Source organism: Camelus ferus, chromosome 35 (assembly GCF_009834535.1).
Source record: "Camelus ferus isolate YT-003-E chromosome 35, BCGSAC_Cfer_1.0, whole genome shotgun sequence".
NCBI classification, from domain to species: Eukaryota; Metazoa; Chordata; class Mammalia; order Artiodactyla; family Camelidae; genus Camelus; species Camelus ferus.
Genome location: NC_045730.1, coordinates 26,645,279 through 26,671,211, shown reverse-complemented (window position 1 = coordinate 26,671,211; position 25,933 = coordinate 26,645,279). Strand labels below are relative to the sequence as shown.

The 25,933-nt window shown below is 45.7% G+C and overlaps 1 protein-coding gene across 1 annotated transcript in view; it reads left to right on the top strand.

The window, feature by feature from the left end:
* The window catches only part of CCDC7 (coiled-coil domain containing 7), a 193,243-nt gene that overhangs the window by 127,901 nt on the left and 39,409 nt on the right, over positions 1–25,933 (top strand). The window contains exons 21-26 of the mRNA XM_032474099.1: positions 1,837–1,947; positions 6,251–6,355; positions 13,988–14,098; positions 17,909–18,019; positions 18,360–18,491; positions 21,770–21,874. Coding sequence (XP_032329990.1) covers positions 1,837–1,947; positions 6,251–6,355; positions 13,988–14,098; positions 17,909–18,019; positions 18,360–18,491; positions 21,770–21,874 — 675 coding nt within the window. The remainder of the gene's footprint in view (positions 1–1,836; positions 1,948–6,250; positions 6,356–13,987; positions 14,099–17,908; positions 18,020–18,359; positions 18,492–21,769; positions 21,875–25,933) is intronic.

Here is a 25,933-nt window from a genome sequence, read left to right as displayed (position 1 = left end):
ACTCAGAACAGGTTCTACACAGACAAAGATGAGCCATCTGTCACATCCTGACCAGGACCCAGCCAAGCAAGGAGAGAGTCTTGGATGTTGGCTGTGTTTTTTCGTACTCCTTTCTTGCACCTCCTTGTGCGATGTGGCCATTGCCAAGTCCTCCAGGAGCGGGTTTCTGTATTAGCCACGCAGCAGGTTTACAGGATCACTTCTTTAACAGAATGCTTCTTTAAGTGTGAAGATGAGCTACCCACATCTCTAAGGTCTCCTCAGGTCGCTGGGAGAATTGGTGCTAAGCACTCTGCCTTCCTTGTCATTAAATCTTGCATCTCAGGAGTCACTGCGTCGCAGGCCGAGTGTCAGTTCCAGGAGCATTGGAACTAACGGTAGTCATTGAGTGCAGGGTCGCCAACAGCTTTCAGGCCCATGACTGATGGAACTGTAATTAACCTAGGAATTGCTTCCCAGTTTTGTCAAAATCCCTCTGTTTGATGTTTAATTTGACCCAGCCACTGGGCATCTTGGCCAGTAAAACAGGGCTGTTAAAATAGAAGGACCGTAGTTCCTTCAGAGAACAAACAAGCGGCTGTAACGATGAAACAGCGCTCTCCTAAAGCACGTTGCACAGTCCGCCAGCACCTCCTGAGACGCGGTGACCGGAGTGCTCACGTGCCCGGGGGGCCTCTGACTCTTGTAGATGAGCCGGTCGTGCCCCTTACAGAGCCCTGAGGACGCACTGCGGCTCCTTCCAGGAGGGGACTGCGCTCCGTTGACCACACTGATGGCTGCGCTGACTTGTCAGGGAGAGGGCTGCCGGTTCTTGAGTTGGTCACTTAAGATAGAAAGTAAATTGAAAGCGGGAGTAAGCGTTAACCACACACTGTGGTAGCAGAAGAGTCTGCACAGGCTGGTCCCAGCTGCACCAGGGCTCTGTCCCCCGAGAGCAGCCTTGATGGGGGTCAGAGGTAGCCGTGCTGACAGGGCTGGCTGGAGGGTGGTCTCCACAGCGGGGGGAGCCCCAGACAGAGAGCTGTTTCTGTCTGTTGACTGGAGGCTGAGATGAGGTGGAAGTGGAGAGGGCTAGGAATGCGAAAGCACTGGAAACGGAGTCAGAACCAGTGAGAGTGTCTGCGGGGGCCAGCGGAAGGTGGTCTGGGTCAGTGTGCTGCCTGAGGGGACCCACCAAAGAATGCCTCGGCATCGAGGCACCCAGACTAAGAATGCAGATCCTGCCAGCCTGGAGGGGCCTTAGTCCATGACTGCAGCTTCCTCTGGTGTCTGCAGGGCCCTGGCCGAGCCTCGAGTGCAGGGAGGGGGGGGGAGGACTTCCCCCACGACAGCTGACAGTCAAGCCTTTGTGATTGTCTGAGGTTGGGCCTGGAAGATCACACGTAGGATGTTGGCCTGGAGTCAGTGCCTCAGTTTGAACACATGCACATCCACATACAGGTGCACGTAGTGAGCTTACGCATACAGTCATCCTGACGTGTGCCTCCATTCCGCGTAAGGCAGACTGATCCTGGTCTTCTGTGCGAACAGGAGTATTTAAAAGGGCGTTTGTGGCATCAGCTGCTGCATACCTGCTTCTCTCAGCTGGACAGTAAGCCTCTGTGGAGGTCACAGCAGCAGGTACCCCCGGGTCCAGAGCTGTCCTGTGGCCCTGAGCCACACGCATCCGTTAGAAACCCTTCTCGCCATTTTTATATCGCATCTAGCATTATGAACATTATAATTCTTTAGAATGGGAGAAAGTGCTGAGGTACGTTTGTCAGTAACTTGAAAGTATAGAGTCAAACAGTATTTCTGTTTTTCCGTTTATTGGACTGAATACCTCTCTTTATGTAGCTCATGATGAAGGACCAGCTGAAAACCCTGTGCTTGAGCACCAGGACTCAGTGTTGGAAACCCAGCTGGAAGCAAAGAAACAAAGACCTTCTGAAGGGAAAAGACTCAGTGGTAAGTATACTAATTATAGATAACTTTAAATTATTTTCAGTTAAGCTCCTCAGAAGGTCTTTTCTTTGGTTCATGAATATGTATTTGAACATATATTTTATAGAAACCTTACATCTTGACTTACAGTGTGACTACCCTAATTTAACTAGAGAACTAAGACAAAATTACCCGTGCCCTTTGGTTGGTATTTCTGGCCCCGTGGGTGTTCCGTGGTCATAGGTCAACCACTCAGTATCCACCATGGTTCTGTAATAGGCCAGTAAATGTCTTGTAAAGATTGTGTACCTTCCAGCTGGCTCCTGGAGATAGGAGTTTGAAAGCGCAAAGGGGCACCTCTGCCCTGTGTTGGTGGTCTTCTGCCATAGCCTCCAGTTGGTACACAGAGATACTGCCGAGTTCTGTAACTCAGAGAGCACGTTGGGTAGAAGGGTGCAGGGGGAGGCAGGGCCTCGCAGGGCCTCCATGGCATCCCCTTGGTCGTGGCCTCACTGAAGGGAGGTGCCCTCACGGACCCTGCATGGGGAATAGGAGCGTGCACGTCGTGTAACTACCCCGCCGGCACTGGGCCTTCTTTCCACTTGTTGCGGTGGAGAGGACCAGCGCCTGGGACTCATCTCTGGAGTGAGGTGTCTGCCCCTTACAGATCATACTCAGGAATTTTATCAGGGCACCAGGTAACTCTGCCTTGTCTGTAGTAAAGGCCCCACTGAGTTGCCGCATGTGGGTCTGCTGGGCATCCAGCCTTTGGCAGTGCCCATGTTGGGCCCACTGAGAGGATGTCATCAACAGAGAGGACGTCTGCTGTGCCCCGAGTGGGACTGTGAGCTTGTGTGTAGCGAGCTGAAGGGCCACGATCCCCGCTGGGTCTGGGTAAGGAGCCCATTGGTAATAGCCTCCGACCCGATGGCCTGGGACCCTTACCCGGACCCCGTGCCCTCACCTAGTGGACACTGTGTCTCTGCCTCACCCCGGTGTCGGGGCTGAGGTCAGCCCCAGTCCCGTTATCCAAAAGGCCGAGAGATCCAGCTCTTCCCCGCCTCCCCATTGACCCCTGACCTTAGCCTAGGTCGTCACGCTCCCGCTGAGGAATGAGGGACCTGGTCTAACCCACTGTCTTGCTCATCTTTGAAAGTGGAGAGTGCTTGATAAGGGCTGGTGGGCTCTCAGATTCTGGTGAAGATTCAGCAGAAGGAGATGATGACAGCACATGTGTTGCTCACAGGGGCTGTCAGCACGTGGCCCCCAGGTCAGCCTCCTTCTGGGCATCCCTCGGCCCCTGCAGGCCGGGTTCCTTGGTAGCGAGCCCTTTGGCCTGCTTCTTTGACCCTCATCACTGGATGTTCCTGTAGGTCTCTTCTAGAGACCTAGGCCCGGATTGTCTGGGAGCAGGTTCCTGGGGACCATTTTCATGTTGCTTTATGGTTGGTAGGTTGCTGCTGCCCTGGCAGCAGCGCCAGCAGGTTGTCAGTTAATGCCCAGGTTGTGCGCTGCCCAGCGACCAGAGCTTATGGGGAGGTTTACTTGAGTTTGAAATTAGAAAGACTGGAATAAATGAATCAAGAAGTCTGGGTCTGGTGAAGAATCTCCATCCTCACTCCATCGGTGTAGACTCTGGGACCACCGGCGTGGCTCAGAGGGACGCTCTCATTTCTGCACTGGTGGTGTGGACATGGCTTTCGGTGGCGGGGAACTCATCAGAGGTGGGCCATCCTGTCAGAGCCAGAACTGTGCCCAGCTGAGGACGGAGGGGGTCTCCAGTGTTTGCTCTTTTCACTCCCCCCTTTCCCACCTCGTCAGCCAACGTGACTGCTCCCAAGGCTCTCTGAAGAACGTGTTGTGTAGTGACAAGCTCAACAGTGCGTGCGCCCTTTTCCACTAAGTTTAACAAGATGAATTCCTTCAACGTGGAGGCAGGCTACCAGGGTTTAAGATCTCTTTCATAGCTGGGAAAAGTGACCCCATGGTTCTCATGTTTGTTTTCACTAAAGCACATGGCCCAGTAAGTCACAGGCTGACCTCGGTTCCAGGAACAAGCTCAGAGCCGAGCACGGTCCCTGGGTGCACCGCGACGAGGGGTGGCCCCGGTGACGTTGGCCCCACCGCTGGCAGCACTGCCGGACCCCCAGCAGTCGCCGCAGGTTGCGTCCCTGGGCTTCTCAGAGCCCCTCTGCCGAGTCTCTAACTTGACTGCCCTGCAGGTGTCCTGGCCAGTGGATCGAGATCTGAAGGGAAGAACCTTTGCCCCCCCCAAGCTGAAAGCCCATCTGCAAGTGACCCTTGCCCCCGGGAGCGCCCGCGTGGCCGCAGCGCTTTCTGCACGCGCTGGCCCCCTGCTGATGGCCCTGCAGCGCCCTCCGCCACCCCAGCCCGCCGTGCCCCCAGACTCACTACGCCCCCTGAGCTCTGCCTTCCATAGAGCACTGGGCTTACTGCCCCTGCTTGCTGCTCCAATTTGAGGGGGAGGTGCCAGTTCCCGGGATGGCCAATTAAAGTAACAAGCCAAACTCAAAGTAACAATCAAGCCTTTATTCATGTACTGCAATAGTGCAAGCGAGAGGAAAGGGCCCAGCTCCAGCAGCGTTCTGTTTCCGCTCTTGAAACAGCAGGGCTGAGGGTAGATGCACCAGTGCAGACTGGCCTGAGACGTGGGAGAGGACGGTCCCACAGCTGAAGGAGCCCAGACAAAAGGCTCTTGCTGTTTTGTGGGTCCTGTGTCCTTGGGAGGTAGTGGTGGGAGGGCTGGGTGGAGGCTCGTCCTGAGTGCCAAGTCGGGCCTGAGGAAAGGGTCTTCCAGCCCCACCCACAAGGCAATGTAGGCAGTGTGGTGCGTGAGTGGGCCGCTGCACAGGTCAGTGCCCAGTGAGCCCCCGCTTACCCCCACCCCTGCCAGGAGGCTTCCCGTGAGGTGAGCGGACTCAGAAAGCAGCAGGATGAGAGCGTGGCGGGGAAGGCAGCGGTGTCCACGACCACAGCTACCTCGAGTCTCTTGTGGGCTGAGGCGCTCCTTTCCCCATGAAAACTGCCGGGTCGGCCTCTGATTGTCTGTGATTGTGCCCAGCCTGGAGTCAGCCTCCTTAAGTACATTCACGTGTTTACATAAACGTATATACGTATCCACATATGATTCATACACACGTGTGCCTGCAGACTTGCACGTGTGCGTACAAGCCTGCATAGACGCGCTTAGAGTTCATGATAAATCTTGGAAATCTTCGATTTGGTCCATTCCCTCAGGGCTTGTTCTTGCCTTCTTCTATTTCCTGTGTGTGTATTTCTTCCACGTGTGAGTCCTGACAGAATAAACATAACACGTTACTCATTTGTTCCATCTTGCTGTGCTTCTAACATGATTTTGGAATTGCTTAGCACAGAGGTCTAGAAACACCAGCCAACTGGAGATGCTCGCCGTGTGTTTACAGTCTCCAGCCTCTGCCCGCGGGTGTCAGACACTGTGCTGACGAGTTGCTGGCCTTAGTGCTTTTCTCTCTCACTAGGCTCATTTCTTTAAGTTTGCTTTCAGTTTTAGTTCCTTTTTTGTGATTTAATTTATTTTTGAAATATTTGGAAGATGAACCTGTTTCTCAAGGTAAAAAGTAATGCATCCAGGTGTCTTAGAGGAGAGCCGTCTCTCCCCCAGCTCTCTCCCTTTCGTCCTGCAGGTAACCAGCTCCATTATTTTCTGTCTCACTTATTTCATTTTGTAAAGGTAAGTATCTCTAATTCTCTTTCTTATTTCCCTTTCTTCCTTATCTAGTGTGTACCCTGCAAGTTTTTCCCTTTTGGGTTTTTTCCCCTGCTTAATATTGTCTCCTTAAAATCTCTCCAATTCAGTTTATAGAGGTTCATTTGATTCCTTTTAACTATCTACACACAGCTGTTTGAACCATATTTACCGTAATTGATGAAGTTTATAGTACATACTAGCTTATTCATTCACTCCCATGCATGAGCATTTATGTGCAATTACAAGTAATGCTGTAATTAGCAAATTGTACATATGCGTTTTATTGGTTGGTCTATGAAGTCAACATGATCTACAAAACATAAATAACCTAAGAGAAACAGAGACAAATATAAACTATATGTAATGCCTAGAAATGTTTATGAAGTAACAAGAAAGCTTCAAAACACATCTATTAAAATGCTTCTCACAATAACCTTACTAGATCTAGCATTATGGTAATTTAGTTACAACTTCATAAAAATGAGAATGTTACTGTGTGTTTGTTATAAATTTGACATATAGAGATTTCACAATAGATGTATTTTTCTATTTAGTGGACTAAATATATATCTCACGTAGGTTATGATAGAGCATCATATGAAAATCGTACGCCGGAGCACCAGGAACCAGCGTCAGAAACCCAACCAGAAGCACAGAGACAGAGAGAGAAGAGACTCCGTAAGTGTAAGTACAGGTAGCTTTAAATGACTGAAGATCGATTACAGCCAAAGACCTTGTCCTCTGGCTCATAAATCTATTTCACTGTAGATCTTGTGGAAACGTTATGCTTGGACTCGAAGCATAACCTGCCCTCAGGTGACCGGGGCGCCAAGGCTGGAGCGTCCGCGGCTTTGCTCGGGATTTCCGGTTTTCGTAGCCGTGGGTCACGCGCTCATTATCCACTAACACCAGTAAAAGGCAAATAATTGTCCTTCAAAAGGTGTGTGCCTTTCAGGTAACTCCCCGAAGTGCGGAGCCCACCAGCCCAGTGCAGTCCAGTGTCCCGTGCAGCCGCCTCCTTCCAGAGGCTCCAGCTGCTGGACAGAGGAGGTGCTGCGAGCTGTAACTCAGCAGCAGGTCAGGGGCCTTGGGGAGGAGAGGCCGGGGAGGCCCGTTCGCTGGCCTCCAGAGCATCCTGTTGGCTGACAGCCACTTGAATGAAGAGGCCTTTTGGGTAACTCAACAGATGGTTGCAGTTAGCACCGCACTGGGGAGCACGTGAGTGCGAGCGGTGGATAATCCCACAGGTTTCTGGCCCTTCCTGTGTTTGCTGCGGCCGAGAGGACAGGCGTTGGCAGTTGTCTCCCCTGCAGTGACGCACGTTGCCGTTTTCCCTGGGTTCGCCTGGGTGCGAGGTCCTTGCACCACATCCCCGTTAACGACCCGGCTGTGTTGCAGAACGCAGGTGAACGTAGTGTCCTGTCCTGGTTCGGTAGTTCCCTTGCCTGGGCCCTCCAGGACGATGTCACCAGTGTAGTGGGAGGCTAATGCCCCATCTGGGAGCAGGACTTGTTTCTGCTTGTGGCCTTGTGAAAGGACATTTCAGGTGTGTTGCAGCCCATTACCCACAAAGCTAACTGACCCTGAGCATTTACGTGGACAGGGCGCTGCAGAGGGCATTTGCAACACGAGTGGCTTCGCACCTGCTTCCCTGGGCTCAGGCAGTGGCCTCTGTGGCCGTCACAGTGGCAGGCAGTACCAGCGTCCTGATCTGTCTGCACCACAGGGTTAAACTGCCTGTAACCAGTTGAGTCGACAGGCGCCTGAGGCCGTGCTGACTTAGGTACTGACTCGGGGAGTGGTCTCAAAGAGGTCTTTGGTTTGCTTAAGCTCAGCAAAGAGGGCAGTAATTTCTTTCTCTTCCCTTAGTGGCTGTCTTTGGAGGCAGATCTCTAGCACTGGTGGTCTGGTAGGTTTTCAGTCTTGCATCTGCCCCACTGCCGTGGCCCCGACGGCAGCGCTACTCCCCAGGGCTGGGAGCTGATGCGAGTTGGAGTTCACAAAGAAGATACGTCTGTACTAATAACGCACTCAGTCATGGGAGCTAGAAAACTAGAGGCTTGTGGTGCCCAGGGGAGTCCCCCCGAGCCCGTGGTCGGGTGTAAGTGAGGGTCAGATGGCACTGACTTTCCCCCTCCTCCTGGTGTCAGAGCTGTGGAAATAACAGTCATTGGCAGACTGGTATCCAGATGACCCAAGGAGTGCAGGCTCCTCCCACTGTCTCCTGGAAGTCTGAGTTGGCGTACATCCTCAGATGCCACTGGGAACATAGGGACCTTGGCCCAACCCCTAATCGGTTTACTCTTAAACTCAAGCATTCCGGCAAACATAGGCTGAGCTCTCTGATTCTGGGAGGGGCAGAGAGAGGAGCATGTGTCCTGGCACTAAGTGTCCTCACCGTTTGGTTCTCGTGGGGCTGCGTGTTGGCCCCCGTGGCTTCCTGGCATAAGATGCTCGGTGGAGAGTCCGTGCCTCCCGTCCTCGGGGCGCTGTTGCTGAGGAACTAGGTGGTGCCAGGGCGCTCATCGTGGGTGGCCGAGCCTCTCAGAAACCAAATGTCAGCCAGCAGCAGGAGGACTGTGTCAGGTGTTGGTGTCTTTTCTTCCCCGTCCCCTTCCTTGACCTCACTGGACAAAGTGGCCCCTGCCAGGGCACTCAGAACCAGGGGTCTGCAGTGACGTGGCCAGCAGCTGCCGCTGTCCCTCCCCTCGTTCACAAGGGGCGCGCCTCCAGGGTGGCGGCTCCATCTCCTCAGGCTGCTGGTCAAGTGAGACTGAGAGGTCTGGATTCTTAGACAGTAAACACGAGTCTCAGAAACTCGCTGTATCGCAGCCTGTCCATCAGTGCTACAGACGTGCTGAGAGCTGCCCGGAGCCACTGGCACAGCTGGGCCGGCAGTGTCTGCAGTGACTCGTGTGCGCTCGTGTTGTACAGCTTCCCTTTCCTTCTTGCTCGAAAGGCAGCATGCTGGATACTCTCTTCCGGGTGTTTCCCCACTAGGCATCATTCCTGAGAAACGCTTCCCGGTCAGCTTGTCGGGGTCCTTTTCGCTCCTGTTACGACATGTATGTGCAGCTGCTGGTACCACATTACGTCCCGTGTCTGTGTTACCACGGCTTCCGTGCGGTACTCAGTCTCAGTCTCCTGTGCTCGGGTGTTCACGTCGTTCTGAGTGTCCTGCCGTTACAGGTGTGCCGTCATGAAGAAGCTTGTGCACATGTGTTTTCATTGCTTGGAATATATAGTAACTAAGAATATTAAAAAACTAAGAAAATCAGGACCAATATAAAACATATTTAAAGTCGAGGAATATTAATGATTTGATAAAACACCTTACACACGCACAGCCGTCTAAACTTTTCTCACAGTTTTCATGTCAGATCTCCCATTATGGTAATTTAATTATAACTTTATAAAAATGAGAGAAAGTGTGGCTGTTCACTGGTTATAAATTGGAATCTGGAGATTTCACCGTAGATCTCCTTTTTATTTCGGGGACTGAGTTCTTCTCTTCATGTAGCCTGGGATGGAGGACCAGGCGGAAACCCTGAGCTTGAGCCATGGGACTCAGTGTCACAGCCAGAAATTCCAGGGAAGAGCGCGTGCACACAGAGGGGAACAGCTTCCTGGCGAGGGGAACAGTCACAGAAGGCATTCAGTTATTTTACGGTAACCCCGCTGGAAGATTTTTGCATCTGGGTTCACACATAGGTGTTTGGGCAAATGCTTATAGACGTTTACGCTCTGACTAAAGCGTGAGTGCCACCGCTGTTTCCGAGGTCTGTAACGCAGACGCCGGCTGAGGCGCGGAAGGCCTGGTCGAGGGCCTTCCGGGTGTCCTCTTGGATGTGTCCTTGCTGAGAGGACAGCAAGGACGCCACACAGGAAAGTGGAAATGCAGGTAGTTGAAGAACTCTTCACTGTCTGTTGGGCCTCTTTTTGTTTGTTGCGGTTGAATGGCCAAAGCGTGGCCATCTCCTCCCCTGGAGTGAGGTGTCATGCCCCGTAGAGACCACGGCCCGGAATTTCACTAGGGTGCAGGCAGTGGGGCCCCGTCTGTGCTGGCGGCCCGGTCGGGAGCTGTGGGCGGTCGGCAGGGCGTCTGCTCCTTCTTGGGTGCTGTCCGCCTCGGGCTTACTTGGGCAGCAGGCAGCACGCCCTCTCGGAGCAGGCCCCTCAGAGGTCATGACTGTGTGTTAACTGAGTCTCTGCGCTGATGGCAGACACCTGAGCGGCCTGTAGCCACGTGGAGGACGTTGGTGGGCTGCTGCAGCTGACTCCATGTGAGTTAAGCTGCCCTTATCATTTGTGTGCAGAGGGATGCAGCAAAGGGCATTTGACTGGTTGGCTGCTGGATGTCGAGTCCTTCCTGTTAGGAAGACAGCCTGTGTGACAGCTGCAGTATCAGGTCCCATCAGGACTCGGGGCTGCACTGCAGACCTGGCCTGCCAGAATCGTCCACTGAGTCACCTGCATCCGAGGCTGTGTGCAAAGGTCAAGTTCATTATTAGAGTGGGAAATGGTCTCATGGAGAGTTTTCTCTTCGTTGAGCTCAGCAATGACAGCAGTTATTTCTTTTTGTTCCAGGAATGTGTTTTGGGAGACACAGGTGCTGGGCACTGTCCAGCGTGGAGGTTTACAGTCTTCCACGCGCCCCATGAGCAGTTCCCCCAGGGCTTAGAGCTGAATGCCTCTACACCAACCTGCACTCAGTGGTGAGGGCTATAAAAACGGAGTCTTGTGATTGAGAGGATATACTCAGAGCAGTGTTTAAGTACCGGTTGCCTCGGTGATGGCCTCAGATGGAAAACCAGGGAGCGTTACCTCTTTCCCCCAGTACGTGGGCTCAGATGTTATGGGGGTCAGTCACCTGTGCAGCGATGTCCTAAAAGGCCTGAAAATGCAGTACTCCCCCACCCCGCTTTGAATTCTGACCTTGGCGTGCATTCCCAGACCACTGCTGCTGACGTAGGAATCTTGACCTGGTACCTGTTTTTTTTTTTTTTTGGAGCTGAGAAGTCTGGGTGGAAGGAGTGAAGGGTTCTCTGAGTCATTCCAGCGGCACTTGGAGGAGCAGAGGGAGGAGCGTTAGTATCAGTCATAGGGGCGTCACAGTTTGGCTGTTAGCTGGGGACGTGCGCTGGGGTCCATGGCCACTGCCTGGCCTAGAGGTCTTCGGTGGGAAGTCCAGCAGCGTTCTCCTGAGAGTCCACTGTTGAGTAACCAGACCTAGAGACTTGGAGGGGTGGATCTTTAACCAGATCATCCTGGAGTGGGAGCCCTTTACCATCTTCAGGTCTGCTCAGTGGTCAGACAGTACTGACAGTACTGACCAAATGACAGACTGTCTTGTTGGTAGCTGCTTTTTCCATGCCTGGAAATCTGCCAGTTAAGATCCGGATGGTGCCGTGAGCCAGCTGACGTCACTCTGTAAGTAGGTTTAATTGGGCTGGGGAATCAGCATGGTTGGCCTGAATGGAACTGGAAATCTAAGTCTGGTTAAAGTTTGTATTATTCCTGTGCTCACTCCGTCCGCCACTTGAGAGACCAGTCAGGTGGTGCACGGAGACTTCAGAGCCTCTTCACGTGGTGATCCAGGTGTGTTTTTCAGGGGCAGGGACCTCACAGTGGGTGGGCTACCCTGTTGGCGCCAAAGTAGTACCCAACCAAGGAGTGAGGAAGGTCTCAGATGTGCGAGTCTTTCGTCCTCCTTTTCCTCTGCCCCCTTGGGCAGTATGGGGCTGTCAGGTTCTGCAGTGGGGTTCCACAGTGACAAACCCTACACTAAGTTGAGCAAGATCGCCCTCTTTTTCATGCTACCTGAGTTGCTAAGCAAAGCAATCCTCAGGACTCCACATGCTTTCTCATTTAAGTGTGAGTCTCAGTAACTCCCTGCATCAAAGGCTGTCCCTTAGTCCCAGGGGTGTGCTACAGCTAACGGCAGGCACTGGTGCCAGTCAGCATGCAGGGTCTGCAACGTTTTTGGACCCATCAGTAGCTATACAACTGCTTCCCTAGTTTTCTCACAGACCATCTGTTGAGTCTTCCATTTGACTTACTGAGCATCTTGGTTGGTGAATCAGGCTAAAGAGAAAGACAGTTGTTTTCCTTCAGAACTGAAAAGCTTATGGAAGCAACCCATTGACAGATGATTGGATTAAGAAGATTTTATACACACACACACACACACTGTAGAATATTATTCAGCCATAAAAAAGAATGAAATACTGCCATTTGCAGCAATGTGGGTGGACCTAGAGGATATTATATAGTGAAGTAAGTCAGACAGAGAAAGACAAATACTGTATGATATCACTTATGTGGAGTCTAAAAAATGATACAAATGAATATATATACACACAAAACAAACAGACTCACAGATACAGAAAACACACTTGTTATCAAAAGGGAAACAGAAGAGGACAAAGACAAATTAGGGATATGAGATTGACAGATACAAACTGCTATGTATAAAATAGATAAGTAACAAGGATATACTGTATGGCATGGAAATATACCCATTCTCTTGTAATAACGTGTAATGGAATATAATCTGCAAAATACTGAATCACCATGCTGTATACTTGAAACTGACACAATATTGTGAATCAGATACATTTCAATTAAAAAAAGCACGTGTAAACAATGCGGTGGCTCTCTCGAGAGCCCCTCTAGTACTTCATGGGACTTGTTTACCTCACAGGCAAAGTGCCCTGTTGGTGTCCTGCAAGTCACCCAGTGGTGCCTCCCTGCCCACCAGTCCTGCCTCCTACTAGCACCTCTCAGAAAAGCATTGTGCTTCACGGACCAGCCTCCTTTTTGTACTAATTTGTGAGAGAGAGAGAGAGAGAGAGAGACAGAGAGAGAGAGAGAGAGAGAGAGAGAGAGAGAGAGAGAGAGAGGAGAGAGAGATACAAGTTTCTTGAGTTGGTCTAACAAGCCAAACAATTGTACAAAGTAACAATTAACCCTTATTTACCTATTGGTTTTTATTTTTAGTTCTATGAATTTGTGTTAGCGTAAAGTGAAAACTGGCACCTGTGCATGCATATTAGATGCCTGAAGATGTCAGTGACGCAGCCTCTCCTTGATCCACGTGCCCCCAGAGCACAGGCGGTGGTCCAGACAGGGGCGCCAGCTTCACTGCTGTTCTGTTCTAGCCCTTGGAGCAGCACTCGCCAAGGGCCGGACCCAGCAGTGCAGGCAGAGCTGAGGGATGGCCTCACAGCAGAAGGAACCCAGACAGAGGCTCTTGCTACGTTAGGGACCTTACGGCCGGGGGAGCTGGATTCTGAGCGTCATCAGCACATCTGCTCGTTTGCTCAGTCCTGTAATGCTTCTCAGACGGTTTCAGAATTGCTCAGCACACACCACTAGAAAAACCAACCAGGGTTTAAAGGATGTCATGATTTGTCTGCGGTCTGCCTCCCCACACGCCCGACCCTCCTGTCCGAGAGAGGGCTTGTGTTAAATGTTGCATTGATGGGTCACTGCTTTTATTTTCCCTTCAGCAGTTTCGTTTCATTTGCTTTCTTGTCTTCATCCCGTCTTCTTAGCCTTCTTGATTTAGGTTTATTTTGAAATATATAGAAATGAACCGAAAAGCTGTGCTTAGAGGGCTGCCTCCCCTCCCTTGGTCCTCCCTCTCGTTCTGGGGGTCACCAGGCTTGCTGTTCTGTGACGGCTTTCCTGTGTCTCCTCTATTTTTTCTGTCTTTCTCATTTCTTTTTTTTTCTTACCCAGAGAGTACAAGTTTGCCCCTTTTAAGTTTTCATTTTTTAACTTCCTATTATTTCTAGAAATTCCTCCAAGTCAGTTTATGGAGATCTACTTCACTGGGGTGATAGCCCTGTGTACAGCTATTTGTTCCACATTATTTACTGTACTTTGTATTATACCACAGTGCATAATATATACCTGATTTATTTAACTAATCTCTGCTTGAAAATTTATAGGTTTTGAATATTTTACAATTACAAGTATGTTATGAGTAACTCTGTACATAATCATTTTTGTTTTTAGTTCTATGAATATGTATTAGCCTAAAGTATAAATACCCTAAGAAAATTAGACTGTATATATGTTTATATATGTTTATATATATGTAAGACACCTAGAAATATTAGTGATACTCTCAACATAAATGCATTAAAAATGCTCTCACAATTTGTATGTCACATCTGACATTATGGTAATTTACTTATAACTTCATCAGAGTGAGAGAAAAATTTTGCTGTATGTCATCAATTTAAAATTCAAAGATTTCACAGTAGATCTGTTTTTCTGTTAAGCAACTAAACACATCTCTTTATGTAGCTCGTGACGACATTCCAGACAGAAACCCTGTGCTTAAGCCTCAGGACTCAGTGCTAAAGCTCCAAATGCAGGTACAGAAGCAAGTAACGTCCGGAAGGGGAAGACCTGATAGTAAGTATAACAATTAGAGGTGACTTAACATTTAGAAAAATTAATCAGATCTTTTTTCTTTAGTTCATGAATATGTATTTGACCATATAATTTATAGAAATCTTCCATTTTGATAGAAATGTGAATACCATAAAACAACTAGAGAACAAAAACCATGTAACATTTGGTTGGAGGCTATTTGCTGACGTGACTTCTGCGCTCGGTGCCCACCAAGGCGCGGTACCTACCAAGGCTCGGTAACTGGTCACTGGTCCTCCGGGAGGCGTTTGCGCTCAGCCCTCCGGGAGATCATGGGTCTCAAAGCCCAGCTGGGGCCTGGCTCGTGAGGCAGCTTTCCTTTGCCACAGGATCCAGTTGGCAGAGAGACGGCTGAGACCGTCGACTTAAAAGGCAGTGGATTCAGGGGGGCGAGGAACGGGTTGCCTGTGTAGCCAGCTGGAGGGTCTCCAGGGCATCCTGGTGTCTTTTCGGTACTTGATTGACGGGTGCTGTCATCAGGGTGGCCACGCAGGGATCCATGAGGACCGGTAGCTGAACAGCCGCATCCACTGCTGGGCATCCTTCATACTTATTGGGGCTGAGAGCTCGAGCATGATAAAAACTTGGCAAATTGTTGCCTCTGGAGAGGGATATACTGTCCCTTCAAAGTTTATTCCGAGGACCTTCACGTGGGTCATAGGTGCTTGTGCCTTGTCCGTATTAATGTCCTAGATGTGTTGCTACATGTTGGTCGGAAGGGCGTCCAGCCTGGTTGGGCAGTACCCTTGTCTGGACCCACCAGGAGGGTGTTACCAGTGTTGTGGGAGGCTGGCACCCCGTCTGGGAGTGGGACTCCTTCCTGTTGTGGCCTCGTGGAAGGACATTATAGGTGCATCGCAGCCCATTAAGCATGAAGCTTGCTGACCGTGATCATTATGTGGACGGGGTGCTGCAGAGGGCATCTGTGATGTGAATGGCTTCACACCTGCTTCCCCGAGATCGGGCAGTAGCCTCCGTGGCCGTCACAGCGGCAGGCGGTGCCCGCGTCAAGGGCCGTGCTGCACTGATGAGCCACGGATGCCTCACTGAGTTTCCAGGGGCCTGAGGCCTTGGGCGAAGGTCAGATGTGAACCTGGGCTTCCTTAAGCACAGCAGTGAGGGCAGCTTTTTTTTTTTTTTTTTTTTTTTCCAATTCCTGAGACAGCTGGTGCTGTTTTGAGAGACAGAGCGCTAGCACCAGCAGTGTGGTAGGTCTCCAGGCGTCCATACGCCCCACAGAGACGGTCCCGCCTGCAGCAGCTTCCTTCAGGGCTTGGAGTGCCTGCAGTCAGGGGTGCACACGACAGGGCACCAGCCACAGCAGTCCCTGCAGTGGGGGTCCCCCCTGCAGGAGTAGGGGGCTGCAGCTGCAGTCAGGTCTGGGTAGGGGCCTTGGTGGTGGTGTCTTCAGACAGGAAGCCAGAGAGCTTTAATTTCCCCCTCATTCACAAGCAAGGGGGCTTGGGGGTCACAGGCCCCTGTACACCATTGTCCAAAGGCCCAAGAAATGCAGTCGCCACCCCCACATCTGCTTTGAAATGTGACCCACGGCATAGGGCTTCCATTCCTCACTGTGGACGAAAGGACACTGGACGTTTCATTGTCTCATTTTCTTTAAGCCAGAAAGGCTGGGTAAAACTTGGGCGGGGGGGGCTCTCTGACCCCCCCCCCCCCCCGCCCGGGAGCTTACAGGGCGAAGCAGAAGGAACCGCCCTTGCGTTAGTTGTAGGGGTCCCTGCCGGGTGGCCCCGGAGCAGCTGCCACTTGGCCCCTAATGGCACCCTGTGTGGCCGTGAGCTCCCAGCTGCAGAGCCCAGTCGTCTCCTCTTTTGAGCTCCCATTGTGTGAAAACCAGACCTGGAGGTATATTTGGGAAAACCCTTACCTGGATCCCCCGGGAGTGTATGCTCATAGCATGGTGATTTTCATGTCGCTCTCTGTGACATTCCTTCTCTGCTGTTTTGGCAGGAGTCGCTTTTTTCCTGCCCAGGGATTTGTCAGTGACGGTCTGGATTATGTCACTGACGAATGGACAGACTTAGAAGGAGGTTTATTGAGTTTGATAACCAGCAGGGGGGACACCGGTGAGCTAGAGTCTCGTTAACAGCCTTCCCGTCCACGACTGTCACTGAGGCCTAGCAGTGTGGCTCACAGTGTGCTGTCACCTCTGGAAGCTCAGTCCAGACACGCATCTTAGTCCTCGGGAGCCCATGGTGGGGGGGGGCAGAGCTGTCAGAGCCCAGTGGTTCCCAGCTGGGGAAGAGGGGCTTGGCTGCTCCCCGCAGCCTCCTCGAGCCGACTTTCTGCTGTCAGGACACTCTTAAGGAGGGAGGGACTTTATAGCGACACAGCCCACAAGTTACACTGTCTCTCACTACCTGTAAGATTACCTCCTTGAAATCAGTGCCTTCTGTACTTTGCTTGCTTGCAAACCTTATGAATTAAGCAAATTATCAGACTAGAATTAGAAAGTATACAAAAGGAAGAAAAGGAAAGATGGTCACCTCCTTCACCGTGCAACCCGACCAGGTCTCTGAGGCTTCTTTACATCCTGGGCCTGCGGCCCCAGGGTCCTGTCCTCACTGCGCTAGGTCATGAGCGTCAGCAGCGTGCTGTGCTGTGGCCTGCCCGTCGTCGTCCGGGGCCTCGTTAACGTACAGCAGTTGCTGGGTGCGCTTAGCTTGCAGAGTACGCGGCAGGTTTTGTCCCGTCATCAGAGGACAGTAGCAGTAGCCAAGGAATCGCTTCCCTAGAGTTCCCAGAGCCCCTCTGTTTCATCTCTGATTGGACCCCCCGGGCATGTGGGCAGGGAGTCTGGGGCTGAACAGAAGGACCCCTGGTCCCCTGTCACCCAGAAGCTTCCATAAGCAGCCGGCTAGCACTCCCCAGAGGGCTGCACGGCACCCCTGACTCAGCGCTTCTGAGCCTCGCTGGTGTGGCTGGCCAGGCGTGCTGCTGCACCCTCAGCCTCTTGCAGTTGACCAGCTAGTGCTCCCCGAGAAGCCCGTAGACTTCCCTAGCATCTCCCCAAAGTGCCCTGGGGGATCTCCATGCTTTTTGCTTTTCCAGAAAGACATTGTGCTGAATTGGGCCACCCCACCTGCAGCCATCTGTCAGTGAGAAGGAGCTGCCAGTTGTGCAGGTGGTCTGTAAAGACACCGAACAGAACTGACAGTAACAGTTAAGCCTTTATTCAGCTACTGCAGTAATATAAGTGAGAGTCTAAACAGAAAAGGGCACCAGCTCCACCAGTGTTTCAGCCAGTCTGTCATCTTTGCATGAAATGATGGCGTGCAAGCGTCCAGTGTATGAGTGCAGATGGGGAGGGAGTGTCTCACTCTGTGTACAGATACTTACGTCTGACGTAAACACCCTTGCCTCCTGTTGCAGCAGCACTTAGCTGCACCGGCGCATAGCTGGTGTGTGTGTGTCCAGCTTATTCCCCCAGTCTCCTGTGCTTGAACACTTGGATGGTTGTGAAGTGTGTTGCAGTTAGAGTGACCTTGTGTGCGGCATTTAAATTGCTTGTTCTGTTATTATGTATCAACCTGACATAAAAAGCCGGTGAAAGCTGAAGACCAGTATACAATGCATTTGCTGTTTAGGGTTATTTATGAAATAATGAGACTGCTTCAACATCATCCATTTTTATCTCAGATCTAGTATTATAATAATTTATTTTATAAAAATGAGAGAAAACGCTATTGAATACTTGTTATAAATTTGAAATCTGGAGATTTCACAATTGATGTGTCTCTCCGTTTAGTGGACTAACTGCATCTCTTTATAAAGGTTACTATGGAGCGCCAGATAAAGACCTTACGTTCGTGAATCAGGATTCAGTTTCAAAACCCCAAGTGCAAGTAAAGAAACAAATAACTTCCAAAGGGGAAAGACGCCACAGTAAGTACGATAATTAAAGGAAACTTCACATTTTTAAATGAAACTCATCAAAACACTTTTTTCCCCTTTGGTTCATGAATATGTATTTGAGCATATATTTTATAGAAATAAAAATAAATGACCTAAGGTGTGGATACCCTGAGATAATTAGAGAACCGAAGTAAACGCCATCATCCCTTTGGGTGGGTATTTGCATAGTCAGTAATTGCTAAGTAACAAGACACACACTTGTGAAAACTCTTCACCTGGTTTTTCTCACGTCACCTACCTGGAAAGAAAAATTGATGATGATTTGGCATATCCAGATGTTCCATTACACATGTATTTTTTTTCTACTTAGCATTTCCTCTTGAAAACCAGAAAAAGAACACGACAACACTTGGAAATCTCCCTCCTGAGAGGGAAGATTTATTTTCGAGGAACCAGTCTCAGGCTAAGAAACTTGGAGCTACCAGAAAGGAGGATCTGGATAGTAAGTAGTTAAATATAAATCTTACAGTTATTTCTAATTAAACCCAGATCACTGTTTTGTTTATGACTGTGTTTTCAACTCTCTGCTTCTGTAGCAATTATCGCCATGACCTTGGATCTTTGCTGATGATTTATCTGTTTCTGTTAGAATTCCTGAATTTGATGTGTTAAACCTCACACTTGGGGGATTTCTCTATTTCTCCCTGTAGTTGTGGCAGGCTTTGGTTTATATCTTATGACACTCTCCTATTGACGTGCATATAAATTTTAAGTTGATAGTATTTTCAGGAGACAAGACATTTTGTCCTAATGAAGAGACTAACTCCATCATTTTTATAGTTTTTATTTATTTTCCTTTAAAACTGTCTTACCTGCTGTCAGTGTTTCTTCTGGTCGGTGTTTGCATGATACATTTTTTTCTGACCTTTAATTTTCCTGTATGTTTATGATTTTGCTGTATATCTTACAAAGAAACTTATAAGTATATGTATTTTAAAATTCAGCCTGATTGTTGTCTTTTAATTACCTCTCCTAATCATCTGCGGTTTAATTACGGATATTTTTGGGTGTAACTCCACCACTTTCTTGGCGCGCCCCATTTTTCCCGTCTGATATGTTTCTTTCACTCTTTCACCCTCTGTATTTTTTATTATTATATGTTTTTTTATTATTATATGTATTTTCCTCAGCCATGTTTGATACCAACAATTTTAAACTTTATTCAAAAGTATGAATATTGTAGGAAAACTAAATAATTCAAAACATTTATAATAGTGTTAATAATATTTCTAATTAATATATTTAATACTTCTGTATATCCAGAAAGTAACAAGACTGCATCTATATACACACATGTGAAAAGTGTATTCACGTGTTTACACTTCAGTTAGATGTGTTTGTTTACCGTTAAAAAGTGAGATAAAATATTTTCGGATAACGAACACGTGTTGTAAATCTAGAGGCTCCACCACAGATCTGGTTCTCTATCTAGTGCTTTTTAAGCCTTTCTTCCTGAAGCCCAGAAAACAGACGAGGCATCAGATGAAAAGCATTCTAATTATGAGTATATTCAATCATTTTACATTTTAATTGTTTTAAGGAGAGTTTTGTTTATGAATGTGTATCTGCTACAAGCTTACAGACATCTAAGTCAAATTTTATTGTTCTTTAAATTCCTGTTTCTTGGTTTTCTTGAATCGTGTTCACTCTGTCAGTTGTGCAGCAGTGTGTTCTGAACCCTCGCACTGTGACTGCGGTTTACCTGTTTCCTGTGGTATTGTCCTTTTCCTGCTAGTGTCTGTGTTGTTAGGTGCATGCAAATAAAGATGTTGGATATTCCATATGGACTCAACATTTCCTTTTTATGAAAGTCTGTCTTCAGTAAGACCTTTTGAATAAAACCCTGTCTTGTATGACATTGACATGGCTACGGCAGACTGTTTTGGTTGGTGTTTGCGCGGTACATCTTTTCCCACCTCTTTACTTTTCAGTTGCCTATATTCTTATAATTCAGTGATCTCTCTTATAAATAAATGATAGTTAAACTGTTCATAAATCTTGTATGACTGTCTTTGTCTATCCCTACAACCTGTAATCCACTTAAAATTATTGTGCTTATTAATACATTTGGATTTAAATATTTCCTTTTTTGGGTGCTTTCTGTTTTTCTTCCTGATCCAGGTTTCTTTCTATTTTCTTTCCTTATTTTGGAATTATTACTTTTTAATCAGTCTAACTTTTAAATTAGTCGTGTATGTTGTTAAAAATTTTAAAGTATTTTTAAAATGTGAATACCCTTAGTAAGATAAAGTCTATAATTACAACTTTCTAAGTGTATTATGAAGCAACAAGAATCCTCCATAGTTTCAGGAAAGCACTCTGGTGATTTTTATAGTTACTTTCATAATCTGTTTTGAAAATGCACCAGAGGGTTTTTATGGGGGGGAAGACGAGGCAGGAGAAGGGGGTAGGATGATCTGATCATTTGTTTAAATTGTGTGTGTTTGCTTAAATTGTTACAAAACTGGAAGGAAAGTTTGAGTTGTTTTTGGTATGAATTAATAATCCAGAGGTTTCACAACGCAGCTATTTGACTTTCTGTTGGAGTAAGAGCCTCTACTGTAGCTGAGAAAATGGATGAAAAATCAGATGAAAATCTTTCACCTAAAGATGCAGTTTAAACCTTAAAAAGCTCATCTCTAAGACACTTGGAACTGCCAGAGAAGTGAGACTTGGTAGTATGTATAATTATTAAGAATATTGTATAATTATTTTTAACTAAATTTCTTTCTTTAGTTTTTGAATATTCAATCACGTACATGCTATATGCTGTATCATGTATACATGTGTGCACACATGCACCTAACATATAAAACGTGTGTGTGCACGTACGTTCTCCATTAGGTGAAGTTGATGTGTTGTTTTTACCGTCTTAATTTCATTGAAGCCCTACGCTTATTTTATCATTTGTGAGAAACGTACGTTATACTCAACTACTTTGAGTGTTTGTTTCTCCATTACTCTCTGTAGTTCTGTCAGTTTTAGTTTTATGTTTCCAAAGTTTTTGTATCATAGGGAAAATACACAGATACATATGTATTACATACAGATTATAGGTAATGAACATACACGTTTAAAACTGTTATATATTCTTAGTGAACTGAAACCCGTCTCTGTGATGGACACTTCGTAGTAGCTTTTTGTGCCTTTGGTCTCTTGTGCCTTATGTTAGCTCAGTATCTGTCTTTATGTAACTATTTGCATAAAATAATTTTTCATCATTTTACTTTAACCTTTTTATATTGTTTTGACTTAACTGTATATGATTAGTTATTTTTTAATCCAGTGCAACAATCTTTGTGCTTTAATGGAGCATTTAATACATTTACCTTTATGGGAAGTATGGGTATTTGAGAAGTAAGTGTATCATCACTTGTATTTTCTGTCTTTCTTACCTAATCTGTTTTTGAATCTTCTTCTAAATTTATTTTGAATGTATTATTTATCATTTCTTTTTTTCTCACCCATATCAGTTACGAAAATACTGAATTGAATCCTAAAATGTGAATGCCTTGTAAAACTATTCTTTTGAAAAGCACTTCCATTATTTCGACACTTCACGTACTCACTTTGTAATTCACTTTCTCAATAATGTGGTATTTGACTTTGTTTCAAAACATGAGAAGGAATATTCCTGGATAATTACAGGTATTTGAATTACAGAGGATTTTCAATAAATGCAGTTTTCTGTTTAATGGATTAAAAACATCTTTCTTGTAGCTCAGAAAGCGGCACTAAATCTCTTAACCGAGGAGGAAGTGGAATTGTCAAAAAACCAGCCTCAGACTAAGAAACTTTGGCCTGTCGAAATGGAAACACTAAGTAGTAAGTATGATAAATTTCAATATCATCGATTTATTTTTAGTTGAAGTGAGCATAGAACCCCTCTGTCTTAGATTTATGAACGTTGAAGCACATCTTTTGTGTACATCTGTCAGATCACATTTGTTTACTATGGTGATCAGTGCTTCTTTAATTTCGTTGAAGTTCTGTTTGTTCATTTTGTGTTACCAAGATGTTACAGTCTCCCACTGTGATGGTAGATTTCTTATGTTTCCTGGTAGTTTTGCCAGATTTGTTCATATATTTGAAAATGATGTTATTTCATGGGTACAAGTTATACTTGTTAGACTTACCTGGTAGACATGAGCCTTTGTCTCTGTAAAAGTACACTCTTTATCTCTAAAAACACCTTTTTTGCCTTAATGTTTATTTTGTCTGATAATAGTATAACTATTTGCTTTCTTGTGGTAAGTGTTTGCACAGTCTTTTATAAACAGTTCAGACAGAAGTTCATGGTGTCTGTACGGTTTCAGTAATTTTTTCATAATGATCCTAAACCACAAGAAAGTTCAATGGCTTTTTTCTTCATTCATTGTGTCCAAACCGCTTAGCACCCATTGGGTACTGACTGCATAACTTTTGTGGGAACATCGATTTTCAGCACTGTTAGGTAAATACTGAGGGGCACGATTGCTGGACCATATGGTAGAACTGTGTTTACCTTTGTAGGAAATTGCCAAACCGTCTTCAAAGTGGCTGTAGTGTATTGTGTTCGCACCAGCTACACACCAGTGTTTCCATTGCTCCACATCCCTGACATCATTTGTTGTGCCCAGCATTTAGATTTCGCTATAGGTGTGTAGTGGTATCTCGTCTGAATTTGCGATTCCCTGTGAACATCTTTTCATATGTTTATTTGCTGTCTAAGTGACTTCTTTGGTAAGATATTTGTTCAGTCTTTGCCTATGTTGTAATTGGGTTGTTTGTTTTCTGATTGTCAGGGTTTAAGAGTTCTTTGTGTATTTTGGATAACAGTTGTTTATCAGATGTGTTCTGCAAATACTTCCTTCCCGCCCGCAGCTTGTGTTATCATTCTCTTAACAGTGTCTTTCACAGAGCAGAAGTTGCGTGCATGTGTTTGTTTTCTTAAAAATGATGTCTATGGGATTTCAAAATGTAGACTAGATAAACAAGATTGTAAACTGTGTAGCACAGGGAAGTATATGCAGGATCTTGTGGTGGCTCACAGCGGAAGAGAATGTGACAGTGAATGTATGTATGTTCATGTATAACTGAAAAATTGTGCTCTACACTGGAATTTGACACAACATTGTAAAATGACTATAACTCAATAAAAAATGTTAAACTTAAAAGAAATGATGTCTAACTTACCAGGTTTTTTTTTTTTTTTCGGGGGCAGGGGGAAGATTGTGCTTTTGGTGTTGTGTCTACAAAGTCAACACCAAACTGAAGATCACCTAGACATTCACCTGTTATCTTCCAGGAGGTTTAGAGTTTTGCATGTTCCATTTGGGTCTGTGCCCCATTCTGTGTTAGTTTTGGTAAGGTGACGAGTCTGTGTCTAGATTCACCTTTTTCGTGTCAGTACTATTAACTGAAAAGACTGTTGTTTCTCCTTGAATAGCCTTTGCCTTTTTGTCAGAGATCATCGACCACATTTGTGTAGGTCTGTGTCTCTTTGTTCTGTTACAGTCGACCTATTCCTCTGTTCTTTCACCAGCTGTCTTGGTTTCTGTAACTCTGTAGGAAGTCTTGAAGTTGGGTAGCATCAGTCCTCTGACCTTATTTTTCTTCAGTTTATTGAGAGTTTTATCATGAATGGGTTTTGGGGTTTTTTTTTTAATGCTTTTCTGCTTTGCTGATCATATAATTTTTTCTTTAGTCTGTTGATGTGATGGATTATATTAATTGATTTTTGAATACTGAATCAGCATTCCATACCTGGAATAAATCCTACTTGGTCATGGTATGTAATTATTTTTAGACACTCAATTTACAAATATTTTGTTAGCTAATGTGGGTATTTTGCTAGCTAATGTGGGTATTTTGCTTTTCCATATAAACTTTAGAATCAGTTTCTCCAAAACTCACAAAAATAGCTTATTGGAATTTTGATTGTGATTGCATTGAATCAAGTTGGAAAGAGCTGACAGCTTTTCAATATTGAGCCTTTCTATCCATGAACATGGAACATCTCTACATTAAATCTTTGATGTCTCTCTTACATTTGTTAGATTTATACTTAGATATTTCATTTTTGGTGCTAATATGAATGCTGTTGTGTTTAACTTCAAATTCCACTTGTTCATTGCTGGTATATAGGAAATCAGTTGACTTTTATGTATTGACCTGTATCTGGAAAACTTATTATAACAGCTTATAATTCCAGGTGTTCCGTTGCTGTTGTTGATCCACAAAAAAAGTTCTGCTTATTTTTCTCAATTTATATACCTTTATTCCCTTTTCTTGACTTACTACATTAGCTGGGACTTCGAGTGTGAGATTGCACAGGAGTGATGAGAAGGGGCATCCTTGACTTATTCAAGACCTGAGAGGCAAAGCATTTAGTTTCTTACCATTAAGTGTGATGTTATCTGTTGATTTTTTTTGGTAGATGTTCTTTATCAGATTGAGGAAGTTCCCCACTATTCTTAGTTTATTGAGAGTTTTATCATGAATGGGTTTTGGGTTTTGTTTTTTTTAATGCTTTTCTGCTTCGCTGATCATATAATTTTTTCTTTAGTCTGTTGATGTGATGGATTGTATTAATTGATTTTTGAATACTGAATCAGCATTCCATACCTGGAATAAATCCTACTTGGTCATGGTATATAATTATTTTTAGACACTCAATTTACAAATATTTTGTTCAGATTTTTGCATCTTATTTGTGAAGTATATTTTCTGTATTGTAATATCTTTGTCTAGCTTTGGCATTAGAGTAATGTAGCTTAAATCTATCGTGGTCTTAGTGTGTACTTCATACATTTTCTATTCTATTAAATTTTCTAAGGTATGGATTTTCAGCCTGCTGTATCTGTCAATTACTGATAAGATGATATTGAAAGCTGCAAATATAATAATAGATTAGTCTCTTTCTCCCTGCAGTTCTGTTTTTGCCTCATGTATTTTGTTGCTCTGTTGTAAGGTGCATGCTCATTAAGAATTGTTATGTTTTCTGTGGTATTGACCCCTGTATTATTATGTAGTGCTCTTTTTATCCCTGGTAATTTTCCTTGCTCTGAAGTCTGCCTTGTCTCATATTAATATAGCTTCTCCAGCTTTACTTTGATTGGTGTTAGCATAATATGTTTCTCCATCCCTCTATTTTTAGTCTACCTTATCTTTATATTTAAAGTGAGTTTCTTATAGACAACGTATAGTTGGGTTAGTTTATTTATTGACCCTGACAATCTTTTTAAATTGATATTAGACCATTTAATTAGACCATTCACATTTAGAGTGATTATTGATATATTTGATTTAATATTAACCGTATTTGTAACTATTTTCTCTTCAATGCCCAAGTACTTTATTTTTCATCTTCCACTCTTCTCCTACCTTCTCTGCCTTTAATCACATATTTAATATGATTCCATATTCTTTCCTTTCTTAGCATATCAATTACACTTCTTTAAAATTTTTTTTTAGTGATTGTCTTAGAATTTGCAGTATACATTTACAACTAATTGAAAGCCACTTTCAAATAACACTGTGCCACTTCATGAGTAGTATAGGTAATCTGATAATTATAATCCCAATTCCTTCTTCCTGCTCCTTTTAACATTTTTGTCATTCATTCATTCATTTTATTTCCCTATAAGCTATAATCACTGAATACATTGTTTCTATTATTATTATGAATAAACTGTTACCTGTTATATCAACCAAGTTTGAGGAAAAAAATGTTCTATTACTTACGTTCATTTATTTCTTCTCTAATGCCATTCCTCTCTTTATGTAAATCTACATTTCTGATTTGTATCATATTCCTTCTCTCTGAAGAACTTCTTTTAACATTTTCTTGCAATTGCAAGCCTATTGGCAATACATTTCTTCATTTCTTTTTTTAAATCTGAG